This window comes from Hoplias malabaricus, chromosome 17 (genome assembly GCF_029633855.1).
Source record: "Hoplias malabaricus isolate fHopMal1 chromosome 17, fHopMal1.hap1, whole genome shotgun sequence".
In the NCBI taxonomy this organism is placed as follows: domain Eukaryota; kingdom Metazoa; phylum Chordata; class Actinopteri; order Characiformes; family Erythrinidae; genus Hoplias; species Hoplias malabaricus.
The window spans coordinates 32,249,845-32,276,939 of record NC_089816.1 but is presented as its reverse complement, the minus strand read 5'-3'; the positions used below and the strand labels follow the sequence as shown (position 1 = coordinate 32,276,939).

Below are 27,095 nucleotides of genomic sequence, written 5' to 3'. Positions count from 1 at the left end.
ATAACAGGGGATAGACAAACAGAGGATATATATGTGTAATTGTTAAAGAGTATTAATCGTTACACACTTATGACTAATAATCATTTATTTTCTATTAATTTGTTTCAGTGAGGATAAGTGATGATAAACTAGCAATAAATCAACAATGATGAATTTCTGTACACTTTGTTCAATTATACATTTATTAAATAAAAAAAAAAACTACACATTATACAGAATACTAAATACTAAAAAAAAAAAAAAAGAAAATCCTATAAATAACTGGGCTGAGCCCCAGATCTTTACACACCCAGGCAAAGCCCCTGGCATATGCCTCATTGTGGTTGTAATGCTGAGGTGGAGGTGTGGTTTTATTTAAATTTTGAGTAGCATGTATGATGCGATGTATGATGTATGATGCCATTTTTCTTATGTCACACAGTATGCAGTGGCGATCTAAAATGTTATTTCATAATGCTGAAAAAAACTCAAGTGTTCAGCACATATCCCCCTTTTACATGTGGGTATTTCACACATTGGATACAATGAATACCATTATGAGTTAGCAAAGGCTGAGCGTTACAATAATATGAAAATAAGCTGTAGTAGTAAATAAGGCTATACTGCCTATATATTTACCTCCAGGCAAAATTAATGAAGCCCTCATAGCAGTCTGTCACATTTCACAGGATTAATTCCAAAAAGCATCATAGTTCATTCATTCACCATTTCCAATTGGTATTGCCTATACCAATGCTATATTATGATCAATATCACCTTTTATATGTAAGATATGAGTGATTTCAGCTACTTAAGGTGCATCCTATGCTTACACAATGTTTGATGGTGCACACATAACTCCATAAATATGCATGGAACAAAATAAAATGCCCTTGAGCAGCTGAGCATGAGCATAAGCTCAGCATGGTCAAAGCCAAGTGTGGGCTATATTAAGTCTCTTAGCATTGTTCTGTGGTGTTCTTATGAGTAACTGAGCAACTTTTTAGATTTTTAAGGTGACTTGGAGTGGCTTTTGTGGTCCAGTAATCATCCCATGTAATCTCATTTACCATAAATCTTCCTAACATTTTTAATACTTTGTTACAGAAATTGACACATCAGTTTTACCATAATGCTGAATTTTGTTATAAATAGATATTTTCATCAAGTACTGAGCTGAATACAATCTTCTACCATTTAACACAGTGAGAACAATTTGCCCTAGTGTAATTTTGATGGTGTGTTTGCTACTGATACAAATACATAAACATGATATAAAGACTCACATCTGTTTGTAAATAGCACCTTATTGCCCGTAAACACCAAAACAAACAATGTGAGACACAGGCATGAGGCCAGGAGAGAAGAATATTTTTAAGCATCAACCCAAGTAGGTTGCATAGAGACAATGCAGAAAAATGATCTCACGCACTTACACAGATGCTCCAGTCCATCAGCCAGATTAGCCTAGCAGAGTTTCCTTTGGATGATCACAAGTCTGTTTTCTAGACTTGCTTGGCTCTTTTCTGGACCAAGTTGCATAAACATCATAACTCAAATATTTCCAGCTGTTGTAGTACCAAAGGATGTCATACACACTTGTAGAAGGTTAAGACATGCTAAGGTTTCATCTGAATGTGGTATGTGAGACTTTTATAATTTAATGGATATGTTCTGCAGATTATTTTCTGAAACAACATTCAATATTTTAATCAAAAAACACATTTTATAACAGGGGTCACGAATAATCATTATGATTCAGAACCAGCGATTACTAGCTGAAATGATCATAACACTGAACATGTATTCTGTTTACAGATAAAATCCAGTCCTTTAAAGCGCCAATCATTAATTAATAAAGTCTCACCTTCAGTAATAAGAGCCAGTCAGGTTGCTGGTTATGGAAAAGCAGTAAAGTCAACTGTACTTAAAAAAGTCATTAGGGACTTTATTCAAAATATGCATTTATTTCCAAAATCATTGTTTAATTTGTACATTTTACTTGGAATGAGAAAAGAAGTTTTACTTAGAGTATTTATTATTTATAATAATGTATACATTTTGAAATGTATTTGAAAAGGTAATTTGATTTGATATGCAGTTTTCTACATAAAATGATGCTGTTTTAAAGTAGAGGATATGGCACTGATCATAATGCATGTTATAAATTATGTTCCAGAACATGGCTTGAAAAAAATGTTCTCTAACTGGACCTTAATGAATTTTAATTAATTACCCCGGTTTTATAATATTCTGAGTATGTTTCCTCATCATTCATAATTTTCCTTAGACTCCAGTTTGTTTGTGCACTTGAAACTGGTTTAATATGTTAACAAACCATCAGTGTTTGTAACTGGGTGCTAAAACAATACGTCTTAGTCCAGCATGCTAGGCTCATGGCAGAGAAAATGCATTTGTGTTTTTTTAGACAGCGTAGAGAACTCTAAACTTTGAAAGCACAAACTGGTTATTGCTCTATTCCTGCTCCATAGAAGAGTAATATTGACTTACTGGAAAGTGCTGCAAAACTAAACAACTCGAAACTAGACAAGGCAAATTTCAGTGGTAATTCAAATAGTGAATTAGTCACAGACAAGTTAAACATCAGCCACATACAGTCATCTTTTCCCCTGAGACATACCGTTCCACCTTAAAAGATGCAGAGATTCTGAATTGTAGAAATCCCCTTTAAAGAAAAAAACAACTTCAGCCCTTCTGGGAAAATTTTGACATAGATGTTGGATCATGACTATATGTACTTGATGATATTCAACCACACCAAGGTTTGTGAAGATTCTGATGTTTGATAATTAGTTCTAGGACACAAAAGCTCAATAAATATATATACACACACATATATATATAATTTTTTTTCCCTGACAACTTTAGTCATAAAAATAGAGATATCATGCTTAGTGATGGCCATAAGTCCACAATGTCGATGGTGCTATTGAGTTATTTAGCTATTCCTGGTTACTTGTGTCATCTGCTTACTTTTCAGGAGCCTTATTTTTTCCATGCAGTAAAGAGATTGTCCGTAGTATAAGTACATATCCACGTAAAAAGGATTTTACTGACGGAATAGTCTCTCTACAATTTAGACCTATGATGTCTTATAGAGAGGCATGGAAGCACTGTCTCTGGAGTATAAAATGACATTACCAAGTTGTGAAAAGATGACATGAAATCACCAAGAGGATTTGGTGTCCTTTAATCTTTCTGAAAATCTCATTACCAGTGTTGGCTACAGAATGCATTTTATGCCAGAGGCCCCTCAAATGAGGAACAATGCTTTCTGATAGAGGTGTCATGACGTACAAATGCTATGAAAGTGCACTGAATAATATTTGCAAGTAATAAAGTGTATACATTTGATTGTTATGATTTTGGATTCTTTGTGTAATACAAGGTACAACTGGAAGATCTGTCAGACAAACAAAAAGCAAGCTCTTGATAAAACAGGATTTGATAGAAAATCTCAATAAAAACAGTAAAATCAATAAAAAGTCCTCATAAAGCAAACAGCAAACTTGACTCAGAAAAAAATCAAGCAAATTGTAATTGTATTAAATATTCAGATATCAGTATTTAGTCTTCAAACAAACACAATACATTTCTTGTTAATTTAAACATGATTTATTGGTTTAAATATATTGTATTATCTTTTTTTAAAGCTCACGTCAGATGTGGTCTGCCTGCCTTTACATAATTGTGCTGTGAAGACCGAAGCAGTCAGTCATTCACATGAAATTAATGTAAAAACAAACAAACAAACAACAACAACAAAAAAAAAAATCCTTGAAAGTGGGTTCACTCAACTCAGCACTAATATTAGGGAGTCATTTTTAATGTGTTTTTTTTCCTCTTATCAGATAAGAAACTGTACATTATATCAATCCCTTGAACATGAAAAACAAGATATTTTTATTACTCCATCTCCAAAAAGGAGAAAATCATCTAGGAAAGTTATATCCATTTTAGGTCTTTTTTTGTTGAATTTTGATTTTTTGGCTCAAAAAAAAAAAACATAAATAAATAAATAAAAAAAACCTGAACACGGCTATTTAGAAATATGCAAGGGGGAAGAGAGAGAGAGAGAGAGAGGGAGAGAAAGATAGAGAGTGAGAGAGAAACATCTTTAGTTTGTTTTTGAATCAAATTAATTTTCATGCAGAACAAAGGAAAATAATACAGCTAATAAATAAAACGAAGAGAGGTGGAATATGGGGAATTATTGCTAGTAAGGTTTCTACCAGATATCACTGGTCAGTTCTCGCCCAGACAGAGGGGCGAATGTGCTGTTTATGTGAATCTCCTGCTTGGCCTTCCCACTGGTGTTGTTTTGTGTGATCTGGCCGTTGAGCAGGGTCATGGGGATGTTGCAGTACATGTGGCGGTTGTTGAGCGTGGCTATTTGAACCGCGGAAGCAGGCATTTCATACTCGTAACTCCGGCAGAAGTGCCGCATCTGTGGGTGGCCTGCCTGGTTAAAGTCTGGTATATCGGCATGGGAGGGTGCCACAGAAGGTGAGGTGGTGGTCATGGCGATGGTGGAGACGGCCTGTAGGTCACCAAAGAGGCCCTGCTCGCCCGAGTCCAGGACCTGCCGGCGAGAGAGAGTCTCCTTCTTTTTTGCTGGCATCTCATACACCACCTTCTTCCAGAACTTGGAATTGAGCTGGTTGCTCTTTGGCCCTCGCCACTTGACCACGGCCAGGGCTTTAATGGTGTGCTTCAGTGCCTCCACTTCTTGGTAGTTGATGACATTTCGAAGATCAGCGCACTCAATCATAATGACCTTGATCTCGCCCGTCACCAACATGCCGTGCAGCCTTGTCTCCAGTTGGAAGATGCTCCAGCCTCGTCTTGCCACGAACTCAGGGGTCAGCACGATAATGAGGCGTCTGCTCTGCTCCACGCTCCGAGCCAAGTCCTCAATATAGACTAGAGAGAGAGAATGAGAGAGGTGATTAAGTTGTGCGAGATAGAGAGAGTGAAGGAGAGGTGATTAATATGTGTTAGTAAAAGAGAGACAGAGAGAGAGAGAGAGATAATTAACTTGTTTCATAGGGAGAGAGAGAGAGAAAAAAATATTAGGCCATGGAGAACTTAAATATTCAGTAAAATGTACTTTTTATTATGAAAACTCTAGTTCAGCAAAGGCTGTGTAAACTCATTTAAATTTCCCAAAGTTCATTTCCAGGTCTGTTCAATGATAGCCTCTTTGTGGCTCCTACACTCTGTCTTGTAAAGATGTGCTTAATCGTAGCTTCATAAACTCACACAGGTTTCTTCCTTAGAATCCATATACATTCTTGTAAAGGGGTCTATGAACGGACTCTCTTTGGAGCGACAGGCGTAACGCCCCAGACTGGCCCAATATGAATATGCTGGTTGGGCATATTTATGTTGCTGCATGTGTATTTTGTCTCAGAAAATGTTTTTGATTGGCTGAGGTCCTGTCATTCTTTCAGGCCGGATGGACACTCTAAATTTTGTCCTCTGCATAAGAGTAGCCAAACACTGCCCAGTAGCATCATAAATGAATAAAGAAGCTTATATATATATATATATATATATTTCCATCAGGGAGGGTGGGCCCTTGCACGCCGTATCGTCTGCCACCTTTATACTGCTCACATGACACTCTGAGCATACTGGAAAATGATCAAATGTATCACATCAGTATACTTTTGTTTTTCAGGTTACCTGACTTGTCAATAATGTGGCTGATGTAATAATATGTATTATTTATGTATGTATACTGTGATTAATAGAACTCCAATGCATTATGAACCCTACTTTTTGTAGCCCAAGTGTTTGTTGGAAATAATGTCTACAGTTGGATCAGGAATTCAAGGTACAAGGCAAAAATCAGTCAATAAAATATGGGTTACAGGGATATTATTTTCTGATAGCTGTCATATATTTTGGTGACATGAAATAAACTCTATGTCTTTTCTGGTGATTAAGGGACAGCTTAAACCGATTGAGAAACCTGGCGCATTGTCCTTTGGGCAGGAAGTCTCACACTTATCAGTGTTTATTGGCATATTTGTTTGCTTCTGTATTTGTGAAAAGGTGACAAATGTAGGGCAGCCACAGCATATGAGATTAGAATATCTTCTTGATTTCATTCCTTTTGACAGTGAAATAAATGGCAAAAGAGCTAGAGAGAGAAGCCTCCCAATGGGGACAAGAGAATGTAGGAATCATCTATCAAACTATCTTGTGTACTGAGCTACCTTGCAGCCTTTTATTTCTGATGGAAATCAAGAAAAAGGTTTTAAATGTTTTAAAAATTTCTTTGCACCCAAAATAATTCAGAACTAAAACTTTTTTTGGTTGGATATACAGCTGCCACTTGATTACAGAATACTGCACATCCAATAATAGTGCTACAAGAACGCATTAACATACAGGAGCAGCAGTTAATGCTCCATTTGACTTCATAATGATATTGGACCAGGGGGTCTGAGGGGTAGTTGAGCTGGAACACTGGAAATGCTATGGGTTCAGTTACATTTATTTTTGTCTAAAACGTGTTTCATTTTATTCAGACCTCACAAATACAAAAACAGTTATTTTAATTGGTCTGAAATACAATGTGATTATAAGTATTTATCATGAATTATTAACTATTCATAATGCATAATTAACATATTTGTACATTTTAATGGGCTTTGATAAATATACTTAGCCTTGTTTATAATGCCTTGTGGAAGAATGATCACATGTTATCATAAATGTGGTATTCCTAGAAAATGTTGCTGAATTTACTATATGAAATTTGATGGGGTTATGTGACTGAGTTTTAATTATAGAGTGTTGCAGACCATAATTACCCCTGGAAATGACCCCTAAGCCTGTATTGTTGATGCACTTGATAAAATGGTCAGTAAGAGAAAATGTGAGCTATAAATACAGTGTAGGTCAAGCTTGTTTTGCAGTAGTCTAAAAAATGTCTAAAAAGCCTGAAACTTACTGGTGCTGGGAATGAGGTCACGGTCAGGAATGAAGAGCTTGTAGCCGTAGTGTTTCTCCAGGACGTCAGGTAAGATTTCTAGTGCTAACTGCTCCTCCTCACTCACCTCCCGTTCCACAGAGTCCAGGTCCACTTTAGTGTATGAGAAGTAGGCATCATACTCCTTGTTGTCTGTAAACAAAGAGTTCCGTTAATTACCTCATTCCATTTTACAGTATATTTTTTCCCCCAGCTAAGAACAAATAAAAGATTATTTGTGTCAAGCCTTTTGCTACCTATACACTGCATTCACGATGGGATAAACTGGGAAATATAATCTACAATGCCTAATATATATTGTCAATCACAAGTCTTATTATTTAGTAACTACATGGAATATGGTTTTAAATTAGCAATGAAATAATAAAGTAATAAAACAGTTCATTCACAATGTAATGTTTGCATACCTTTTCATGGCCCTGCTAAATTACACTATATGTGGAAAATGAAGCCCTCCAACACTGTGCTGTGGTGCTGCATTCGCTGAAGTGCTGGAGCCCCATTAATTCTTTGTGATGTACTGGAATGGCTTTTAAGATCCAAAATGAATAATCCAGGATCAAACCTGACCTCACTAATGCTCCTGTGGCTAAGGGCCATCAAATCCTCACAGAAATGTTACAACATCCGAAATGTCCCAAAAGTTTCCCAGAAGTGCAGAAGCAGATATACAGCAGAGGTATATATCAAACACACCACAGATTTACACCGTAAAATGACATTTTTTTCAGCGTTTAGCAGACACTCTCATCCAGAATTTATTTTAGAAGAAAGACTGAAAATAAAAAGTTGTCCACAAATGTTTGATCATATATCATTTTAAATAAATAACTAAACAGACAAACACACATTTTTTTTTCTGGGTGGACTGGAGTGAAATGAGGATGAAAAGTAAAGAGCTGAGCTTATCTATGATCCATGTGCTTACAAAACACCTAATGTCATGGTCAAAAAAGAAAAATATCATGTATTGATTTTACATAAATAATTTTGTATCACTCCAACCTGTTCCATAGGTATTAGCTTATGCTCCATAACTCCAGAGAATGCAGTCCCACTGATCCACAGCTCCAGCATTGATCCATTTCTCATGCACTTGCTTCAGATCATCCCGTTTTATATTAGGCTTTTCAATATAGATACAAACTGTGTTTACAAAAACATGTTTATTATTATATTAAACATGTTTAACGTGTTCTATGTGTCTCAGTGTAGCTTAGTGAATAGTCTTGGTCTATGAAGAAACATATGTAAGTCTACTTTGTGAGACACTGCCATCTAGCAGTTGTCCAGCTATTCACAAATCACATCAATATCAGGGCCTGAAGAATGGCTACATTTTCTAAACCAGCTGTGCTCTTACATACAGTTTATGGTTTTGTTCATATGTAAAGTGGATATTTTCCAGTGGTGTTTTATTGTTAATTGGCTCTGACCCTTAGAGAGAAACACCTATTTTCAGACGCCATACGGAGCAATTGTTATTTAGTAAATTTCCTTGGGCATGTACATTGGTGTATTGTATTGTGTAATTATGGCTATTAGGTCTATACATAAAGCCTTTGTTGTACTTCATAAAAAAACATACTTAAGGTGGTTTACTTAGTGGGATCAGTGGTAACTTACTATATAGCTAATACACGATCATCCTTTACATCTTATAATAACATTTAAAATAAATTTAAATCTGATATTTTAGTAGTCTTGAACATCTATGTAACTGACAAAACTACAAAGAAGATTTCAGATATTTTCACTGACCAAACTGATTACATTTAGGTATTATCAAGAAAATATTTTGTTTCATTTACTTTCTTTTTAATTTCACTTTTAACCGTTTGGGAAGTGCGTATGCTAAATCTTATAGTTTTGCAAATGGAATTCATTTCTGACACTACTCAACTGCTCAAGAGTCCATAGTCAACAAAGTAGGATTCTCTTCTTCCTGATGTTGCATAAGAGACAGATTTGAACACCAGGCAAGCCGGTCAAGCACACACATTCTAACTATGCTGTTGTAGCCTGTGCAGAAAGTGGCTTAGCATTATCTTGCTAAATATGTCTCTCTGACTTCTCAAAGTACAGCTCCACATTAATGGTACCTTCACACATTCACCCAAGCCTTGGGTACTGATGCAGCCGCATTAAATGACGCCCAGTTTTCAAATAAATTACTTGAAACATTGACATATCTTATAACAACACAGTATCCACTGTGATTTGGTTCATCTGAAATTCACCAGAGAATTCAGCAGAGATTCTGCACAGATGTGGATTTTTCCTTACATTACTGAGTTTCAGTTTGCATATCTTGATGCAGTGAAAGACTGTTTTAAGTGACAAAATATTTTATGAAATATTGCTGAATAAATGTAGCTATATTAATTACTGAAGCATAAGAGTTTATCTTACAGATGTAGGGTAAGCATCACTCCAAAACACTGCGGAAATCTGTTTGGCAAACCACACATTTCGAGTTGATGGTTGTCTCTCGAGATTGTGTGCTCAGATTCTGCAGGGTACAAGGCCCACCATGCTTTGGTTTTGAGGGGTGCCCTCATTTAAAGGCGATGTTCACAATTTTAATCAAAATAAAATTCTGAGCATGTTTTCCAGAGATGGAAAGAGTACTAAAATATTCTACTCAAGTAAAAGTACTGTAGCTTTGATGACATTTTACTAAGGTATAAATGTACTCAAGTAAAAATAAAAAGGAGTGCATTTGTGTTAGGAGCGAGGGGAGGACTGACTGAGGGCGGACGCAAACGCTAAAACACAACAAACTTTATTAACAAGAGATAAACAAGACAAATCGAGCAACTGGAAACACAACGAGACTGGGAACTGGAATCACGGGAAAATGAGAATGACGGAACACGACGAAACAAAGGTGAACATTACAAACCATACGAAGAACAATGAACGACACCAGGAAGTGAGGGAAGGGGACATAAATACAACAACAAACGAGAAACACCTGAAACAGATAACGAGAGTAAAGACAAGGAGGCAGAACAAAGGCGGGGCAAGAACGACAACAAAACAAAGCCATGCGCTGAGATAGAGAAAACAAACCTGACGAGACAAGGGCGTGACAATTTGAAATGTACTTAGAGTAAAAGTTACTTAGCTACTTTTTTTAATAGTGTTTGTGTAGTGCAAAAAGGACGATGGAATATAAATTTAATTCATAAAATGTAGCTAGCAACTTGCTGGTAACATGTTGTATACATAATAATTAGCTTGATAACACATTACCAGCAGGTTGTTAGCTAGATTTTGTGTGTCCCTTGAGGAAAATTGTCATAGCAGCCAGGTGCTTTTAAATTCAGAGCTGTAATACCTCAAACATGTGCAAAAAATGTTTATTGAAGTATATTAATACACATATAAACTACGAAAGTATGGGAGATTAGTAAAATTAATTGGTGCAGACCAAGTCGTAACACAAAGGGCAATAGAGGTAACAGTTCAATACCAACCAACACACACTGATGTATTTTCTGCTGAATCGAGCCTCTTACTAAAAACTTATTTTTAACTACAGGTGCAACGGTACAATTATTGTTTACATGCTGCTAGTTCTCTCTTGGAAAACACAGCTCACACTGCATTATAAAGATGTTGCCTTTCTTGCACTTGACCCCAAAGTGGTCCCTTAAATATGGCCAATTTAATTTCTTTCCAGAGTAACTCAATTCAACAGGGTTTCACACTCAGCTGGGTCTGCACCAGTGACAGACTTGTCCGTCTCCATATTTCTTGTGATTTTAGTGGTATGGAGGTCATGACCATTGAAGAACTATGTGGTAGGAGACATACAGTTTATTTAGAGTTGTAGATGGACTACATTCTGTAATTCTATAGCTACAAAGTTCTGTATGGTCAGTGGAGCTGGGAGAATGGACAGTGAGTGTAGAAACAAGGAGGTGGTCATAATGTTGGCAGAGCTAATCTGTAAATTGTTATTCGGTTAATTTAAGGTTTGCCACTGTTCCAAGTGTAAATTACAGGATTCTTTAAAGTTTTAAATACTCACCATCCTCAGTTTCATCACTGCCAAAATGACGCCGATAACATAGCATGATCTCCACATGGTAGCACTTGTAGAAGGCTGTAAAGACCCCTAGCAAAAGCAAGATTGCCCCAAGTCCACCGGCCAGCTCCAGCCTGTACATGTCTGTGAGGATAAGTAAATGTAAGATAAGGTGTGAGTGAGTGAAGGCAACCATAATTTAAAGCACACACACAGCAATCTACATTTTCATTTCAAAATATTTTTGCTCTGTCAGTGGAACGCAACTGGACTTTAAAACCAATGTTGCACCTTTAATTACAGTGTACCTGTACAATATCTTTTATATGACAGTGTAGTATTTAGTTTGCACCAATGCATTTAAATGCAGTAGTCAAATGAGCTCCAATGCAAAGAAGCTCTTAGTTGCAATGAGTGGGATTTTTGTATTATTAGGAAGGACTCTGGGGATATTAATGGTATTGGCAGGGGTTAGCTGGGTGGTGTTTTGGATGTATTTGTTGTGGTATACATTGTAATAGATAGTGTTTTGGTTTTACTGGATTTGACTGATAGATATTTATGGTACTGGGCAAGGTTTGGAAAGAAAGATACATTCATTCATTCATTCATTCATATTCTGTAACCGCTTATCCAGTTCAGGGTTGCTTATGCTGACTCATTGGGCGCAAGCCAGGAACACAACATCCATGTCCATAAAAGCAGAGCTCAAAAGAAAAAAAAAAGTTAATTCACAATAAATCAGCACCTTTAAAATTATGGTTTTGGAAAGTCTATATTTAGAGATAACATAAACAAAAATGAGACTAATGACATTCTAACAGCTCTCACATTATTGCTGATGAGTTTTTGCTGAATTAAATTCCGTTTAACTTTGTGGGATTACAGTTTAAGGTAGGTGAAATTTGTAAAAATGTCAAGACATGTCAGACTACATCAGGTGTGGCTGAACGACCTCAAACACCAGAGGGTTAACACTTGCATGGCGTCTTGATAAAATGCATCTAAACCACCTGCTGAAGTGGTTTAACGGATCGCATTTAAATCCCTTACATCTGTTTTTGACATTGCACTTGCATTTTGTTTGGATAACCTCAGTTCAATTAGAAAGTTGTGGACATTCAAGACTAGAGTGAGAAAGACAGAGAGAAGAAAATTGTCATCAAACAGATGAGAGAAATATGGAAGTCTGAAGAACTGGAGAATTTCTTGACTTGCCGTAATCGTTCATGTTTGCTGTACTGTCATTCACCAGAATGAGCCATTAGTCTCTGCTTTCTTTCAGTCCCTCTTATAGCAGGATCATTTATCACATACAGCAGCATCTGCCATACAATACAGAATGTTCGCCTGCCACATGTCAGAGACCTACTGTATTGCCTCAGGTGATTCAGTGCACATGGCTCCAATTATAAAATCCAATAATCTGTGAAGTAATATATAAGCACCTTCCTCCAATTTAAAGTGATGACAGATGACACTCTACAATTCAGTAGTCCTTCATGTCATTAACATTGTCTTAGCCATTTTATCTCTCAAATGTGTATCAAAAGGCCAAATTTTTGGTTACGATATATGGTCATAAATCATTAATCATCATTCTCGTTTGTGAAAATGGCACTCTATGAGACTCCTAGTGTTAAGGTACTTTAGGGATTTATCAATTGCCAGTTCCCTTAGTGAACTTATCATTAATAGGCTCAGTGGGGTAACAAAAGAGATCTTTTGTGGACTCATTCCAAAAAACATTTTATCCAACTATTTTAGGAGTGTAGACAAACACACCGTATATATATACATATATATATATATGTGTGTGTGTGTGTGTGTGTGTGTGTATTAAGCCAAACAGGAAATATTTAATGAACTTTGATATATATAGAATAAAAGCTGATATATATATATATATATATATATATATATATATATATATATATATATATATATATATATATATATATAATCATACAGTTTCATAAATGATATAAACATTACAAAACAGTTCATTTAGATGTTATAGTAGCTTTAAAGGTGACATATTATCAAACACCACAGCACTATTTTTACTCTGTCTAAAGAGCCCTGTCCATAATGACCTGTTTTTCCCATGGATTTTTACTTAGGCAAAACAAAAAAAAAAATTGACCAGGTTGTCTTATTTCACATTTTGTGAATAAACTCTCAAGAAACTCTCTCTGTGTGGTGTGTGGTAACTTCTGCTTTCACTGTGATGTTACCCTCAAGGGTATATATTCAGTACCTTTAGTTAGGGAACATAGTTGTACTATATTCTATAATGATGGTAGACTTTAAAGTTGTGATGACTTCATATGCTTCGTATAATCTCCAGAATTTATTTTTGTTTTGTTTTACACAGTTCTGTAACGAAAGACTACAAATCCTGACATTTCCTTCTGGAGAAGAGAATGCAATGTATCTTTAAGGAACACAACTTGACTTTACAACCCCTGTTGTACCTTTAAAGGTATATTTACACTGTTTGTATCTTTAATGACAAATAATGTGCCTTCACTGTACCATTTTTTCTGAGAGTGAAGATAGGCTTGCCAGGTACCCATATGTATGTGCAGTTACTTTGTTATTTAAGATATGTCCCCTTTACAATAGACACAGAATATTCACAAACATGAGACCAAAGCAGACACGCTTTACTAGAAACAAACCTGTCATAAATAATTTTGAATCACCATATAAAATAAAATCAGTGTCTTCTATATCAGCCTACAAAATAACAACAAAAGACTGTAATCAATCAATAAATAACAAATTGCAAAGGCACAGAATCAAATATTAAGTCTTCCCAGTTAAGCAGAAAATTTCACTACGGGGCAATCTACATATTCGTGACTATTCATAAAAAATATTAGCAAAATGAATTACACATAGTAATAGGTTTGACCTTTTATTAACCCTATTCCTTTTCAGGTAGATGATGATGGATGCTGAGTGTACTAATTGCTTCCACAGAATTCACTTTATGTACACAGACAATTTATTCTACACATATATTTCACAGCTAAGAACTACTGACAGTGTACTGTTAATATTCATACAAATTTTACATCACTGCTGCATATCAACAGCTACTGTCTTATGCTTTATTAATTACTGGATAATAGCATGGTTATACTACAATAACTAGTTGCATTTACCCACAAACTGAATATCAATTTCCTAGTAGTTACTAAATACATGTACGTGTTTCTGATTTATTTCTAGACTGGTTTGTCTATGCATCATCTGATAAACTGTATATGTTTGATGTATAGATATACTTATTATTATACTAAAATTACAGTGAAACTCACTTCCTTCCATCTTATTTCTCAGTTACTGTAAAGTTATTCATGATATGCCCCTTTACAATAGACACAGAATATTTACAAACTTAAGACCAAAGCAGACACGCTTTACTAGAAACTGGTCATAAATCATTTTGAATCACCATTTAAAATAAAATCAGTTGTAATGAGCGGATGGTAGTAGGTAAAACTGCTGTCTTTTGTGCAGAAAAGGGTTTCGATAAACACAGATAAATAATAACTGACAAGTAGGCTTCCATTCCCAACTCAGGTAAAGTACAGACCACAAAGATCTGGTGACTTTGGTTTGATTCCCTGCTTGGATAAAGCAGATCTCAGTAACAACTGATGACCAGGGTTTGATTCCCCACTTAGGTAAGGCACAGACCAGTAAGAACTGACATTATCATCTGATGTGGGATACAGTATCTCTTTCTGTAATCACACTGTACCTGAACATTTATGTATAACATTTATACATGTAACAGATCATAACCAAAGTAAATGAGAATTTTACACTAAAAAACTAATAATTTTAGTAGAACTACTTTGTATTTTTTGAGTTAACTTATGTTTATAATAAATATTTTAAGTTAATTAGCACCTAAAAAAATCACTGAATAATTATATAGGGATACCATTAGGAAACTGGCATTAAATATTGTGTAAACACAACTTATTACCCTTATATTACCATATTACCCACTATTTACTGATCCATAAATTCCTAAAAATGTCTTTGTAGACTCCCTGAATTTGTTCTACTTATCAGTAACATTTACTGCCTACACATCTGCTAAGATGTATTTTATTTTCTGTCTCTTACACTGTTGTATGCTGTTCTGCTGTGTTACATAATACTGTATCCAGGAGAAACTACATTTCACTAATCCACCACAGATTTTTGCTTGGACAATTTCATTTAGAGAACTCTGTACTAATGTTAATATTTTATTATTCCTCCTCAATGTTCTTAATTTTCATAAATTTTACAACATGGCGTTGGTTTCGGCTAATCTTCTGGCAACTATGTTTAGGACTCAGGTTCAATTAGTCCATTTATTATGAACCATTAGAGGTCACTGTGTAGCTAAAAACAGGGACAGAGTATCTTGGCCTAGTGTACACATAACATTACTTTACATTGATTCATGATGTCAAGAGGGTGTCAGTATTAATTCATAGCAACATTTATATAGACTAGAAATACATTTATTTTATTACTTCAGAAATACTTCAGTGTATTTTAGTAATTACATGGTAAACCTTTATTTGAGAATGTACTACACATCACACCAGTTATCTTCACTGTCATCACTGTAATACAACTAATTTAATATATTCAGATTGCATAGCACCTTTCACTCACCCAACGACATTTTTTAAAGTATGCATAAACATATATTGGAATTTTATGCTTAAGGAAAAAGCCAAATTAGGAATGCAACATATCAGTTCTACAAATGTGTGTATATTTCATAAAGGAAATATTCCACCTAAAAATAAATTAAGGGTAAATACATAATTGTGCCTATATCCCTTAATTTATGTGACTGTTAAATAAGAAATTACAACCATTTGCCTTATATTCAGTTTAGGTAGGTGACCCATTGAAAGGGATGATCGGGAGAAGCCACAATACTTTATCGTAATTGGGCTGTGACTTGAAAGAGCTCTATGCAATACATTTGAGATGGGAGAGTTGTTTAAATATATAATGTGTTGTCCCACTTGAGAACAATCACATTGTTTATGCATTCAGTTGAAGCTAATAATAATAAGTTTTTGTTTATTTTTTTCAGTAATATTTAGACATGTTTAAACAGGTTTTGTGTTGTTCACATACACAACTGGGTTTCACTCTCAACTTCCATTAGATATTATTAAATGGTTGAGCGTGTATCACATTAAACACTCTCCCACCATTTAAGAGGATGTTAATACTGTGACGATATAGAGAAACTGAACTGGTCATATAACCAGCTGGTCAGAATACTACTAGCAGCGGATCAGTCAGACAGACGGGACCGTTTCTGACCTGACACGGCCGTGCGCTCAAGATTTCTCGCACCAGCAACCGCTCATCCTTCCCACGGCGCCCACGTGACTTCTGATGTGCGTGACCATGACTGCTATGCACACTGCTAACAGGAGTGCATTGGAAGGGCAGCAAAACCGTTACTGGATCTAACTCACTGTTTTAAACTTTGGTACCGCATTATCTACATCAGGCGTTTACACATATATATAAGCTGTGTATTGTGTGTTCTGCATGGGAATGCACGCACCCCATACTGTGACAGTTCGGTATGAATGCATATACCGTTTCACCCCTATATTAGCAGGACTGTTTCTCTTGCAATGTCTGAGGGCATGAATGTCATATTCATTCAATATGGATTGAAACAGTTTATCAATCCTGTCATGAAGTTTGTCACAAAATGGTCAGCCCCTCCGTTTTCAGCATTTGCTCCTTTTATACATTTTCAATTTACTTTCTTAAAGTGTACTATTTCAAAAACATGTAACTTGAATATTTAATAAATGTTTACCTCTTATTTTACTTTTTGTTTTTATTTTTTAGCTAACTAAATTAAGTATTTGTTCTGTTTTCTAGCCCCATGCCTTGAAATGTGTCGTCTGCTAAGCAGGCAATGGCACACACAAACACCAGCCACGGCTTCCTCACACAATAATTTATTTAAACGATTAACAATTACTATTGCTCCTGATTTGCCTGGACATGCTAGAAATCTAAAAACCAATGCTGCTAATCAAAATTCATGTTCTTCCTAAATTTCAATTTCCTTGTTTCTCTCAGAAATACTGGGTATTAAAATAGAAAATGCATTCTGATTTCCAAATCAGTTTTCTTTTAAACCAATTTCAACAATGCAGCAAAGTTCAATAATGTTCTGTTTTCTCAGCATTAGCATTAAAAACCCATACGTAAAAAACACAATAGGATTATTAAAACTTTACCTTTCTTTTGGAGAACAACACTTCCACGTGCACGTCCATTATGGTTCTCCACATGACAGGTATAGTTGCCCATGTCGGTCTCCTCCACAGCATCAAAGGTAAGAGATAGTTCCACCTCTTTCTCTCCCAAGTACTCTCTGAGAATCCTGCACATAATCATGTTTCAGAAGCATTAATGACATAGGGTTAAAAATACAGCCACAAACAATCCTCAGACCACGGTGCTATACATTATACATTTATACATTTATGCATTTGGCAGACGCTTTTATCCAAAGCGACTTATAAAAGAGGAGCTAACATTCGAACTACAGCACAAATTATACAAAATACCTTACATTAAGTGCAATATACCAGGAAGTAATAAGTGCATTAAAGAAAGACATTCAGTGCAAAAGATACTCTCGGAAGAGCTGGGTTTTCAATGATTTCTTGAATGCAGAGAGGGTTTCTGTTGCTCTGATAGTGCTTGGAAGCTCGTTCCACCAGCGTGGTACCAGAGATGAGAATAGTGCTCAGTGCTCAGTGACAAGTGTCAACTAGAGGGGTATAAAACCTTTTCATTCAGCTGTGAATTAGTCAAATGATGGAGCACCATCAACTTTTGTAGTTACAGTATCACTTGCAAGTTGACATCAACACCTGCCCTCACTAATACTTGTTCCTTGATGCAATCAAATCCTTACAGCAATATTTCACTATGAAGTCCTTCCCAAAACAGCTTACAGAAAATGCAAGTAACAATTACTTATTGGTGCCTTTGATTTTGCAAGACATGCTGCACAAGCAGATGTGTGGATACTCAGATGTGTAGATGACTTCTTTTTGGTTGTTTGTCAAGTATAAAAATGGCATAGACATACCTGGAAATATGTAGTTTCATCAACTCTTGTTCAAAAATATGAAAATCATTTTCCTACTTCTGTAAAAGTACCCTTTTGTATATCGTCACTATCCATTTAAAAACATGTATCTCCATTTTTGTGGATTTTTAGTTCCTGCATCTTTTGAACACAGGGCCTAACCTTCATGTTTTGGTAAAACTTCATGATGAATTAACTAATAGAAATGCTGCTAAATTACTTTAAATTAAATCTTTTTACACGGACTTTAATTGAAAGTTAAGGAGGTTCTTTCCTTCAACTTTAAAGTTGCTATTTTAGGCAATTAAATGTTTTTAATTGGACAGTGAAAATATAAAATGTTACTTTGACAGTAGGGGTAAATAACTGTACACAGAATCATAACCATATATTAGACTAGGAATAACAGCATTCAATATAAATTCACTGTGCACACTGCACAAATAAAACACTTAAAATATTTGATATTTAAGTTAATTTCAGTCCCTACTGGCACTGTAATTGCAGACTAGAATGAGAAACAAATGGGGTTCCAGGAATAAGGGAAAGCTTAACACTGAAATACGTCATTAATTTAAAATCAATATCAATCATCAGAATTTATATATGATGATGATGATGATGATGATGAACAGCAGCTTGTGCTGTTTGTTCAAAATGAATGAGAAATTGTTTTTATGAGGCAAGTAACTAAATGATGTGGAAATTTTATTATCTGATCTGAGAAATGCTTCAAAGCGACTGGGAAAAACTAGAAGCTAACTACCCAAACATTCTATAGGCTAAGCTATGTATATGAATCAGACAGTGACTGCGAGGTCGTGTTTTTCTCCTGCCACATATGATTGTATAAGGATCCCTGCTACAAACATTTTATGCATTTTATTTTGTGGATGTTCAGGAATGCACATACTGCTGGTATGGAATTTGGAATGAAAAGGGACACTCAGGATCAAGGTCAGTGCCTAATGCCAAGGATAATTTAGAGGGGTATGAAATCCCCAAAGGCCTCTAAGACTTGTATGCCACAAATGACTGGTTGTTGGTGTTACCTACTGAATGCGATTGAACATATCCATTATAAAGAGTGAATGAGAATGCAAATAATGTGGAAGAAGGCATGTGATACCCAGAAGGTGAATGAAGGAGAAAGGAGGGAAAAATGAATTCAAACAATTGTGGGAATGGGAAACAAATAACAGAGGATATATAGTAAAAGACAATGTAGTAAATATGTAAATAAAAAAAGTAAATATGTACATGAACATGAGTGATCAAACTAAGTAAGTATATAGATATAGATTTTAAGAGACGGACAGACAGACAGACAGATAGATAGATAGATAGATAGATAGATAGATAGATAGATAGATAGATAGACAGATATATAGTGTAGCGTATGTAGTGTAGACAGATATATACAGTGTAGCAGCTAAGCTGTCACATCTTTATTTAGAGGAAGTGGTTGTTTCGGAGGCAAAGTAATTAGCCATGGTGTTAGCTGGGCTGACAGTGTGAGTCTCTCTCCCTCACTCTCTCTGTATGTGTGTGTGTATGTGGAAGTGTGCATTGTGTATTTAAACCTGCCTATTCATATACTGCCTCACACATTTTACTATTTGCTGTGCATTTACAGACATGTTTTAAGAAAAGTACTCACTCATCAGTTCCGCCATCCATTTACAAATTAAAAATTGCAGTATAGGAATCAACAGCATGAATTCATTCCATGATCTAACACATCTGTGCTGAAACATCACAGAATGTGCATGTCACAAATTATTATATTTGAATTATAGTCGCTTTATTTGAAATAGTGTACTTTTTCACACATTAGAACTGTATGTGATCATAAACCAGACACAGAAAGGCAAAACCACATTTACAAAAAAGAATAGCAGGCAAAATAAATAAATAAATAAATAAATAAATAAAGGCTTCTACATAAAAAAATAAAATAAATAAAGGTTAAATACCCCCCCCCACACACACACACCCAAAAAAATATTAAATTAAATATATAGCAAATGACTGTTATTTGTTTGTGCTTTTTGTTAGGATCAAAATATGCAATGGTAAAAGCAGAAGTGTTAATCACAAAAACAGGAAGGAAGGGGACTCCGAAAGTGGCCGTGCAGGTAGCCAGGAGCTCATTAGAACTAAGGGATGTGATTGGCCAAGTACATTACAGAGAAGCAGGCCTTGGGTCAGTTGATACATGGAAAGCTTTTAGTAAGGCCAGAGAGAAGGCAAATGATGACTAGTTTTATTTGGGAGCAGGAGGAGGCACGGTGTGCAACAGCAGTGTCACAGGCAAAACAAGGCCAGTGACTTCAATGGGAGAATCTAGAGAAGTGGAAGATTTCCTGGCAAGAGCTGTGGGCAATGAAGGCAAGTTGTATTAAGTTTTTGTTGGGAGCAACTTATGATGTCTTTCCAACACCACAAAATCTTGGACAATGGGTAGGCAAAGACTCTAGTTGTGAATTATGTACAGGGGTTGGCATGCTGAAGCATATTCTATCAGCTTGTAAAGTTAGTTTGTCATAGGGTTGGTATACATGGAGACATAATCAGGTGCTAAGGGTTTTAGCATGTTTGATGGACAGCAAATGGCTAGAGGTTAATGCATTGACGAGTAGCTGTAGTAATGAAATAGTTAGCATTGTGCGTGAGGAGGAATGATTTTGAGAAAGTTGGTAGATGGGGTGAAGCACAAGATTGGAAGATGCTGGTGGACGTAGGAAAAAAGCTGTAGGTCCCAGTGCATACACTGAGGCTAGACGTGGTGCTCTCCTCTGGAAGTAAACAGATAGTTTATTTCATGGAATTAATGGTTCCATTTGAGGATGCGGTAGATGAAGCATTCGAAAGTAAGAAGCTGAAGTATGCAGACATGGCGGCTGAGGTGAGGGAATATGGGTGGCAGGCACACGTAAGACCGGTGGAGATAGGTGTTAGAGGATTTGTAGCCAAATTGGCAACATCCCTGCTTGTGCAATTCTGTATCAGGGGCTGGCAAATAAGGGCAGCTGTGAAGGAGTTATCAGAAACAGCTGAAAGGTCTAGTCAGTGGTTGTGGATAAGGAGAGCACAGATTACTTGGTAAAATGCACTGTAGAGTGTAGAGGGGATTGTTGGTGATGTAGCATGTAAAGTTAACATGGACCTGGCAGCACTGAGCATGCATTAATGGTGCCAGTGGGGCTAGGTACAGCCTTAGTCACCAGGGAGGCAAGTGTGGATTTACGGTTGTTGATGGTAAAGGGTGAGATAGGACTGTAAAGCTGGCTTGGAGGGGGGTGGGTCTGGGACGTGAGGCTTCACTGTTGAGCCTTCTGGAGGTGTTGTGGGCTTAATTCAGTGAAACACCAATGAGAGGAGGTGCATGTCTAATGACCCGTGTGAAGAGCTAGTGATGTAGTGGCTGGTTTGGGTACTCATGGGCTGGGCTCAAAGAGTAACCGTAGTTGGTTACTCATTATAGGATAGCCGTGGCTGATCGGATCGTAAAAGGCCACAGCAAACTTAGTGTTGAGGTGTAGGATACAACAAGAATTTTGGTGGCTGCAGGTAGGAAGAGAGTGTGGTGGGCCCTATATGAAGATCTAATGGATTGGCATAGGATATTTTACATCTTGTGTATGATTATAATTCAAATATGTGTTCATTTTAAAATACATGGATGCTTCTTAAATAAACAAGAGATAACTGCAATTCCTCATAAGAGTTTCCCTTTCCAAAAAGTTAGAAATTAAAGCATTTTTTGCTCATCTAATGCTATCACTAAAATGTAACCTAACCTATCCCTGTTCCTAATCATAACCCTAAACTCAGCTGTAAACTGTACATTTTGTGAAAACAGCCCTGTTTCTATAGCTCATATATGAGTACATAACATAGAGTTTGAATGTACTGTGATGGTTGGTGTCGGTAATAACCGAACATCACCACAGCCGCTTTTTATTGCTTTTTATTTGCCATCAGAAGAATGTAGAGAACAAACACATACGGAAAGCAGTGTTTGTGTATGGTATGTGATGAGAATCAGTGGGGACATCACCACAGTTGCAACGACACACCCCCAGGCTGAGCCCAGATATGCACAAAAACACACTCAAACACTAACAAGCAGCATAAACACCCCACATTATATGCCACCCACATAACACACAATAAGCACAGCAAAACCCCTACAATAATAGCAAAAACATAATCAAGGGGAAAGTGCAAAGCATGCTGGTAGCTCCTCTGTGAGCCCCATCCCCTCCAGCACCACCACAATATTTAGCACAATAGGGCCAGCAGTGGATGAGAGCTTGCTTAGTGATTTAAAGTGAATTAAAGGATTTAATCTTAAATTAAGGATCATAAATTACAAGCTGTAGGAACAACCAAATTCCTCTTTTTAGTAATATATGTACAAATCTCTTTTAGATGTTGTTTTCTTAGATGTTAGAACATGTCAATATAGATCTGATATCATGTACTCATAAGGTCATTTGAGGTCAGATTAAAGATTAAAAAGCTATTCCATCTCATCCCAAAGGTACTGGATAGTGCTCCATCAAACTGTCCAATACTGGGGACCCTGTTATGACCCCTGGCATTGAGTATGATGACCTCAGTTTCATACATTTCTTTGGAGATAATGCACAGTTTTTCACAATTCAAAGTCTGTGATCACAGTGGGTAAACTTTAAACTTGCTGAATTCTCTTTGCTCTTTGAATTATGAGGGGTGTCAACACACTTTTGGGCAGGCAATATATAAATGGTTTTAAAGAATATCAAATGTTTTACATCAAATCTAGCGTTGATTTATTTTAAATGGTATTATTTTAAACCCATTTTTCTTACCTGAATTCAACAAAATAAAATTTATGTATTTCCTAGGTATTGTAACATGCTTAGTTTTGTGTTCTGTTTTGTTTCTTGTTTGTGCTCCCCTTGTCACGTGACTCCCCCCATGTTAGCCATGTTTAGTGTTTAGCCTCTGTGTTTAGCTTCCCTTTGTTTAATTTCCTTTTAGTTAATGTTATTAAAGTCTCCTGCACTTACCTCCTTCCCTCACTCCTTGCCCATTCCTACACACCCCACTTTATTACAGGTATCTCCTCCTGAGAGTACATGCCTAAACTCTATTACTTCTAGATAGCAGTGTCTGTGGCCAAAATAAAATACTTATACCAACATCTGCTGTAAACATGCTTATTCACATTGTACAGCAAAGCTGCTTTAATCACTTTTCATCAGATTTTTCATACGAAAGACGAAAAAAAAATTTTGAAAATACAAACGCTTTGGAGTATATATTTGGGACAATTACTAATCAGATGAGAACAATAAGCTAAGATCTTAGTAAATTATCTGGCCAGCTGGACCAAGCTAGAAGAAAACAATGACCAGCATAAGCAAGTAGTAGAACAAGCAGGATTAAAGCTAAAAGATCAACATGAACAGCATAACAAAGCAGGTGGGATCAAGATGAAATTTCTGAATTACCAACATAATCTACCTGAATGGCCAACATCTCCAGTATGCCTTAAGCAAGGCAATGCAGGTGGACCAGCCGGACCATCAACTCTTCAACCAGCAGATGATGATATCATCCAGCTGGATGTCCAGCTTATTGGTTAACTTACTATTCAAGGACAGCTTATACCTTCTAAAACTAGCAATGCCTGGTCTGAGCAGTATCTTTCAGCAGGAGTATATTGGGTACTGTAGTGTGAGAACAATTATATATAACATATAATAAATAACATACAAAATAAAAAATAATAACAATCATACATACAAAAAGTCATGTTTAACAGGCCACAATTACCATTTTAAATGTAGTGTTTCTAATTAAATAATACTTTTAAAGGAATAATATTGTATCAGATAAGAAAAGATGGAATCACTCCCTTGCTAATAATTTTGCTAATGACACAAATAAACTAGTATACAAACTATATGCCGGTTTGGCCCTGTAGTTTCAAGTATCTACAGAACATCCAACAATGACTACACATAAAACAAATTACCATTTAGATGCTAAAACACATGATTTTACTTTTCAAAATGTCTCTCTCTCTCTCTCTCTCTCTCTCTGCTTTCGCTCCCTTGCACATATTGCATTAGTCTACAGTCACAGGGTAGAAAGTGGGTCATAATATCTTGCAGCACTACCCTGACCTGTACTGCCTTGAATTAATTCTGAGGCATGCATCATTTGAAAAATAGCATAGCCTGGTCTAAGGTTACTCTCCCTTCCCCGTTCATGTCCTTCAGTCATTAAATGGACAATGGTCATTCACTGGGTGTCCAAACTCAGCAGCCTTAAATCTGGGCTTCCATTCACATCTCACTGCCCATGATCATTTAGTAGAGCTATTAATATATTTTTCTATGTTGTTTAAAATGTCAGTTTGCTGTTGTTGCTAAATATTGTTTTTTCAATAATTGGCCATATGTAAATATGTTGGTAATATAAAAATGTTATCCCCAAAGCAGTTCAATTCATTTGTTTCTACTTTGTTTATGACCTTAAGTGACCATGCACAATATGATTTACTGACAGAGAAACAGCTTTCTTACTGAATTGTACCTTACCCAAGAAGGGAGTTGAACCCTAGTTATCAGACTGTACCAATCTGGGGTGCGTTTCCCGTGCAATGACGGAGCCTAGCTTTGAATTAACTTGGTACGATGCATTGTTAAACTAACCAACATCTGAAGTCCGAACGTTTCCCAAAACTGTTGTACTTGTTAGTAACACAGTAGTTTGAACCATGTTGGTTTAAACCACTGTAGTCCAAACTACAATGGTCCCAAACATGTTTGGTGTGGTTTTCACAGCAGGAAACTTGCAAAAACTCATGCATTTTTTAAAATTATGCACAAATATGAGAGGTGTGACCGAAATTATTCATATTGTAATCATATATAATCAGCAGCAAAAATAATAACATTACCTGAATTAAAAATTAATACATGTTTTAAAATAAAAGAAATAACAGTGATATTAGACAGATTGTTTTGTAACAAAAAATAATATTTCAGTGTATGTATTATTAATAAGAATAAATATTAAGTATATTAGAAAGGTTTATAAATATGACGGTGAGAAGTTTCAGTAATGTTCTTCAGTGGCACAGTGGGCTGCACGTGAAAACCCTGCCTTTCTGTATCACACAGAGATGAGTTCGATAACAGAAACTGAAGCTATCTGTGATGAAACATTGATTCACTAAAGAACTGTAAAGTATTCTATGATGCCTGTTCTGATATATATAGTATTTGTAGTATATACCAACTTGATAACATCCTTTTACACACACACATAAATGGTACAGTTAAAGTGCCAGTTATAGTCTTTTTTCATGCTTTGTTTGAACTTTTTACCTGAGTGAGTCCTGTAATAATTAAATAGTTTAGAGCAGGTGAAAAATCTGTGAGAAAACAACTGCCATATGTTTATGCCCTGATGTCACACTTAAAATTGATGGTTCTACAAGGGTTCTTTAGTAAAGAAAGAAGTATAGAACCCTGATCACTTGAAGAACCTTTGCATGATTAAAGGTTCCTTTGCATCATGAAAGTGTTCTTTAGATTGACTGAGAATATGCTGTAGATGGTTCTATATAGCACCTTGTACTAAACACTTCTGTATGGCACCATAAACAATTCCTTTACTGTAACAAGCTTGAAATTATAGTAACAGAAGAACACTTTTTTGTGCCGTATATTACCCTTTTCTAAATGTTGCTATATAGAACCATCTATAGTACATTCTCCATCAATTTGAAGAACATTTTCATTATGCAAAGAAACCTTTAATCTTACAAAGTTTCTTCAAGTGTTTAGGGATCTATATAGAACCATATCACCCCCTAGGGCTGGGCTGTCTCCTGGACCCCAAGAATCCCCTGTTTGGGAGCTCATCTGCCACCCTGCAGCATGAACACAGACACCCTCACACCCAGACCCACTGGCTTTGAAGCACCTGCTGCCAGTGCAATGAATAGCTCCTCAGATCCCCAGTGTCCCCCACCCACCAGAAAGTTCTTATTTGTATTAATGAGTTGCTCTTTATTTGTATTAATGTACTGGTTGTATAATGAGTAACATTTTCACTTTTATAGACCTTGATTGATCCTTACTGCATCCAAACCCTACTTCAAAAAAGGCCACCCAACTCCCGCCAACTCCTCATCCTAGAGGCGGGGAGTAGAAAATAGATGTATTCTGTCCTACTGGGCTCAGCAAGAAAATGATGTGTGGTGTAGTAAGTGATGAATGAATTTATAAACTGTATTTGTTTAAAAAGACATTCCATGAGTGAACTGAAGATAAAATAATATTCAAATCCATCTTGAACTACTATATTAAAGTTATTATATCCCCAACATATAACTAAAATATAATGTCTTTACTGTTTCAAGTGGGACAAGATGAGACAGACTATTGCAGGAAAACAATACCATAACACAGTGTTGAGGGAATGAAAGCTGCTAATCCTAAAGGATTGCAATCCTGTTACTTTTATTAAAACTTATCTCTAAGCTGACCCAATGTATTTGATAATGGTCATTCATAGTTCAAAAATATAGAAATAAAGTATAGAAATAAAAAAAAAACATGATGAGGTATTTAAAACCAGGATTTAAATGATGATTGTGTATTAAGACCAGGGTTTTTTATATAATGTTTTCAAACATTTTCATAATTTTTATTAAATTAAATATAAACATTAATAATAATAACATTTATGTATAGGATATATATATATATATATATATATATATATATATATATATATATATATATATATATATTCATTCGTTATCTATAACAGCTTATCCAGTGTGTGTTCATGTCTGAAGCTATAGTTCCAACTAC

The 27,095-nt window shown here is 35.9% G+C and overlaps 1 protein-coding gene across 2 annotated transcripts in view; it reads right to left on the bottom strand.

Moving 5' to 3' along the window:
* Nucleotides 1–3,194: 3,194 nt before the first annotated feature.
* Nucleotides 3,195–27,095, bottom strand: part of il1rapl2 (interleukin 1 receptor accessory protein-like 2) — a 414,378-nt gene continuing 390,477 nt past the window's right edge. Inside the window, exons 8-11 of one of the 2 annotated variants that reach the window (XM_066649030.1) lie at nt 17,345–17,490; nt 11,043–11,183; nt 6,965–7,135; nt 3,195–4,923 (exon numbers count right to left, since the gene is read on the bottom strand). In XM_066649030.1, the coding sequence (XP_066505127.1) occupies nt 4,229–4,923; nt 6,965–7,135; nt 11,043–11,183; nt 17,345–17,490 (1,153 nt within the window). In that variant the 3' untranslated portion in view covers nt 3,195–4,228. The remainder of the gene's footprint in view (nt 4,924–6,964; nt 7,136–11,042; nt 11,184–17,344; nt 17,491–27,095) is intronic. The other variant, XM_066649031.1, reaches the window with a different exon arrangement.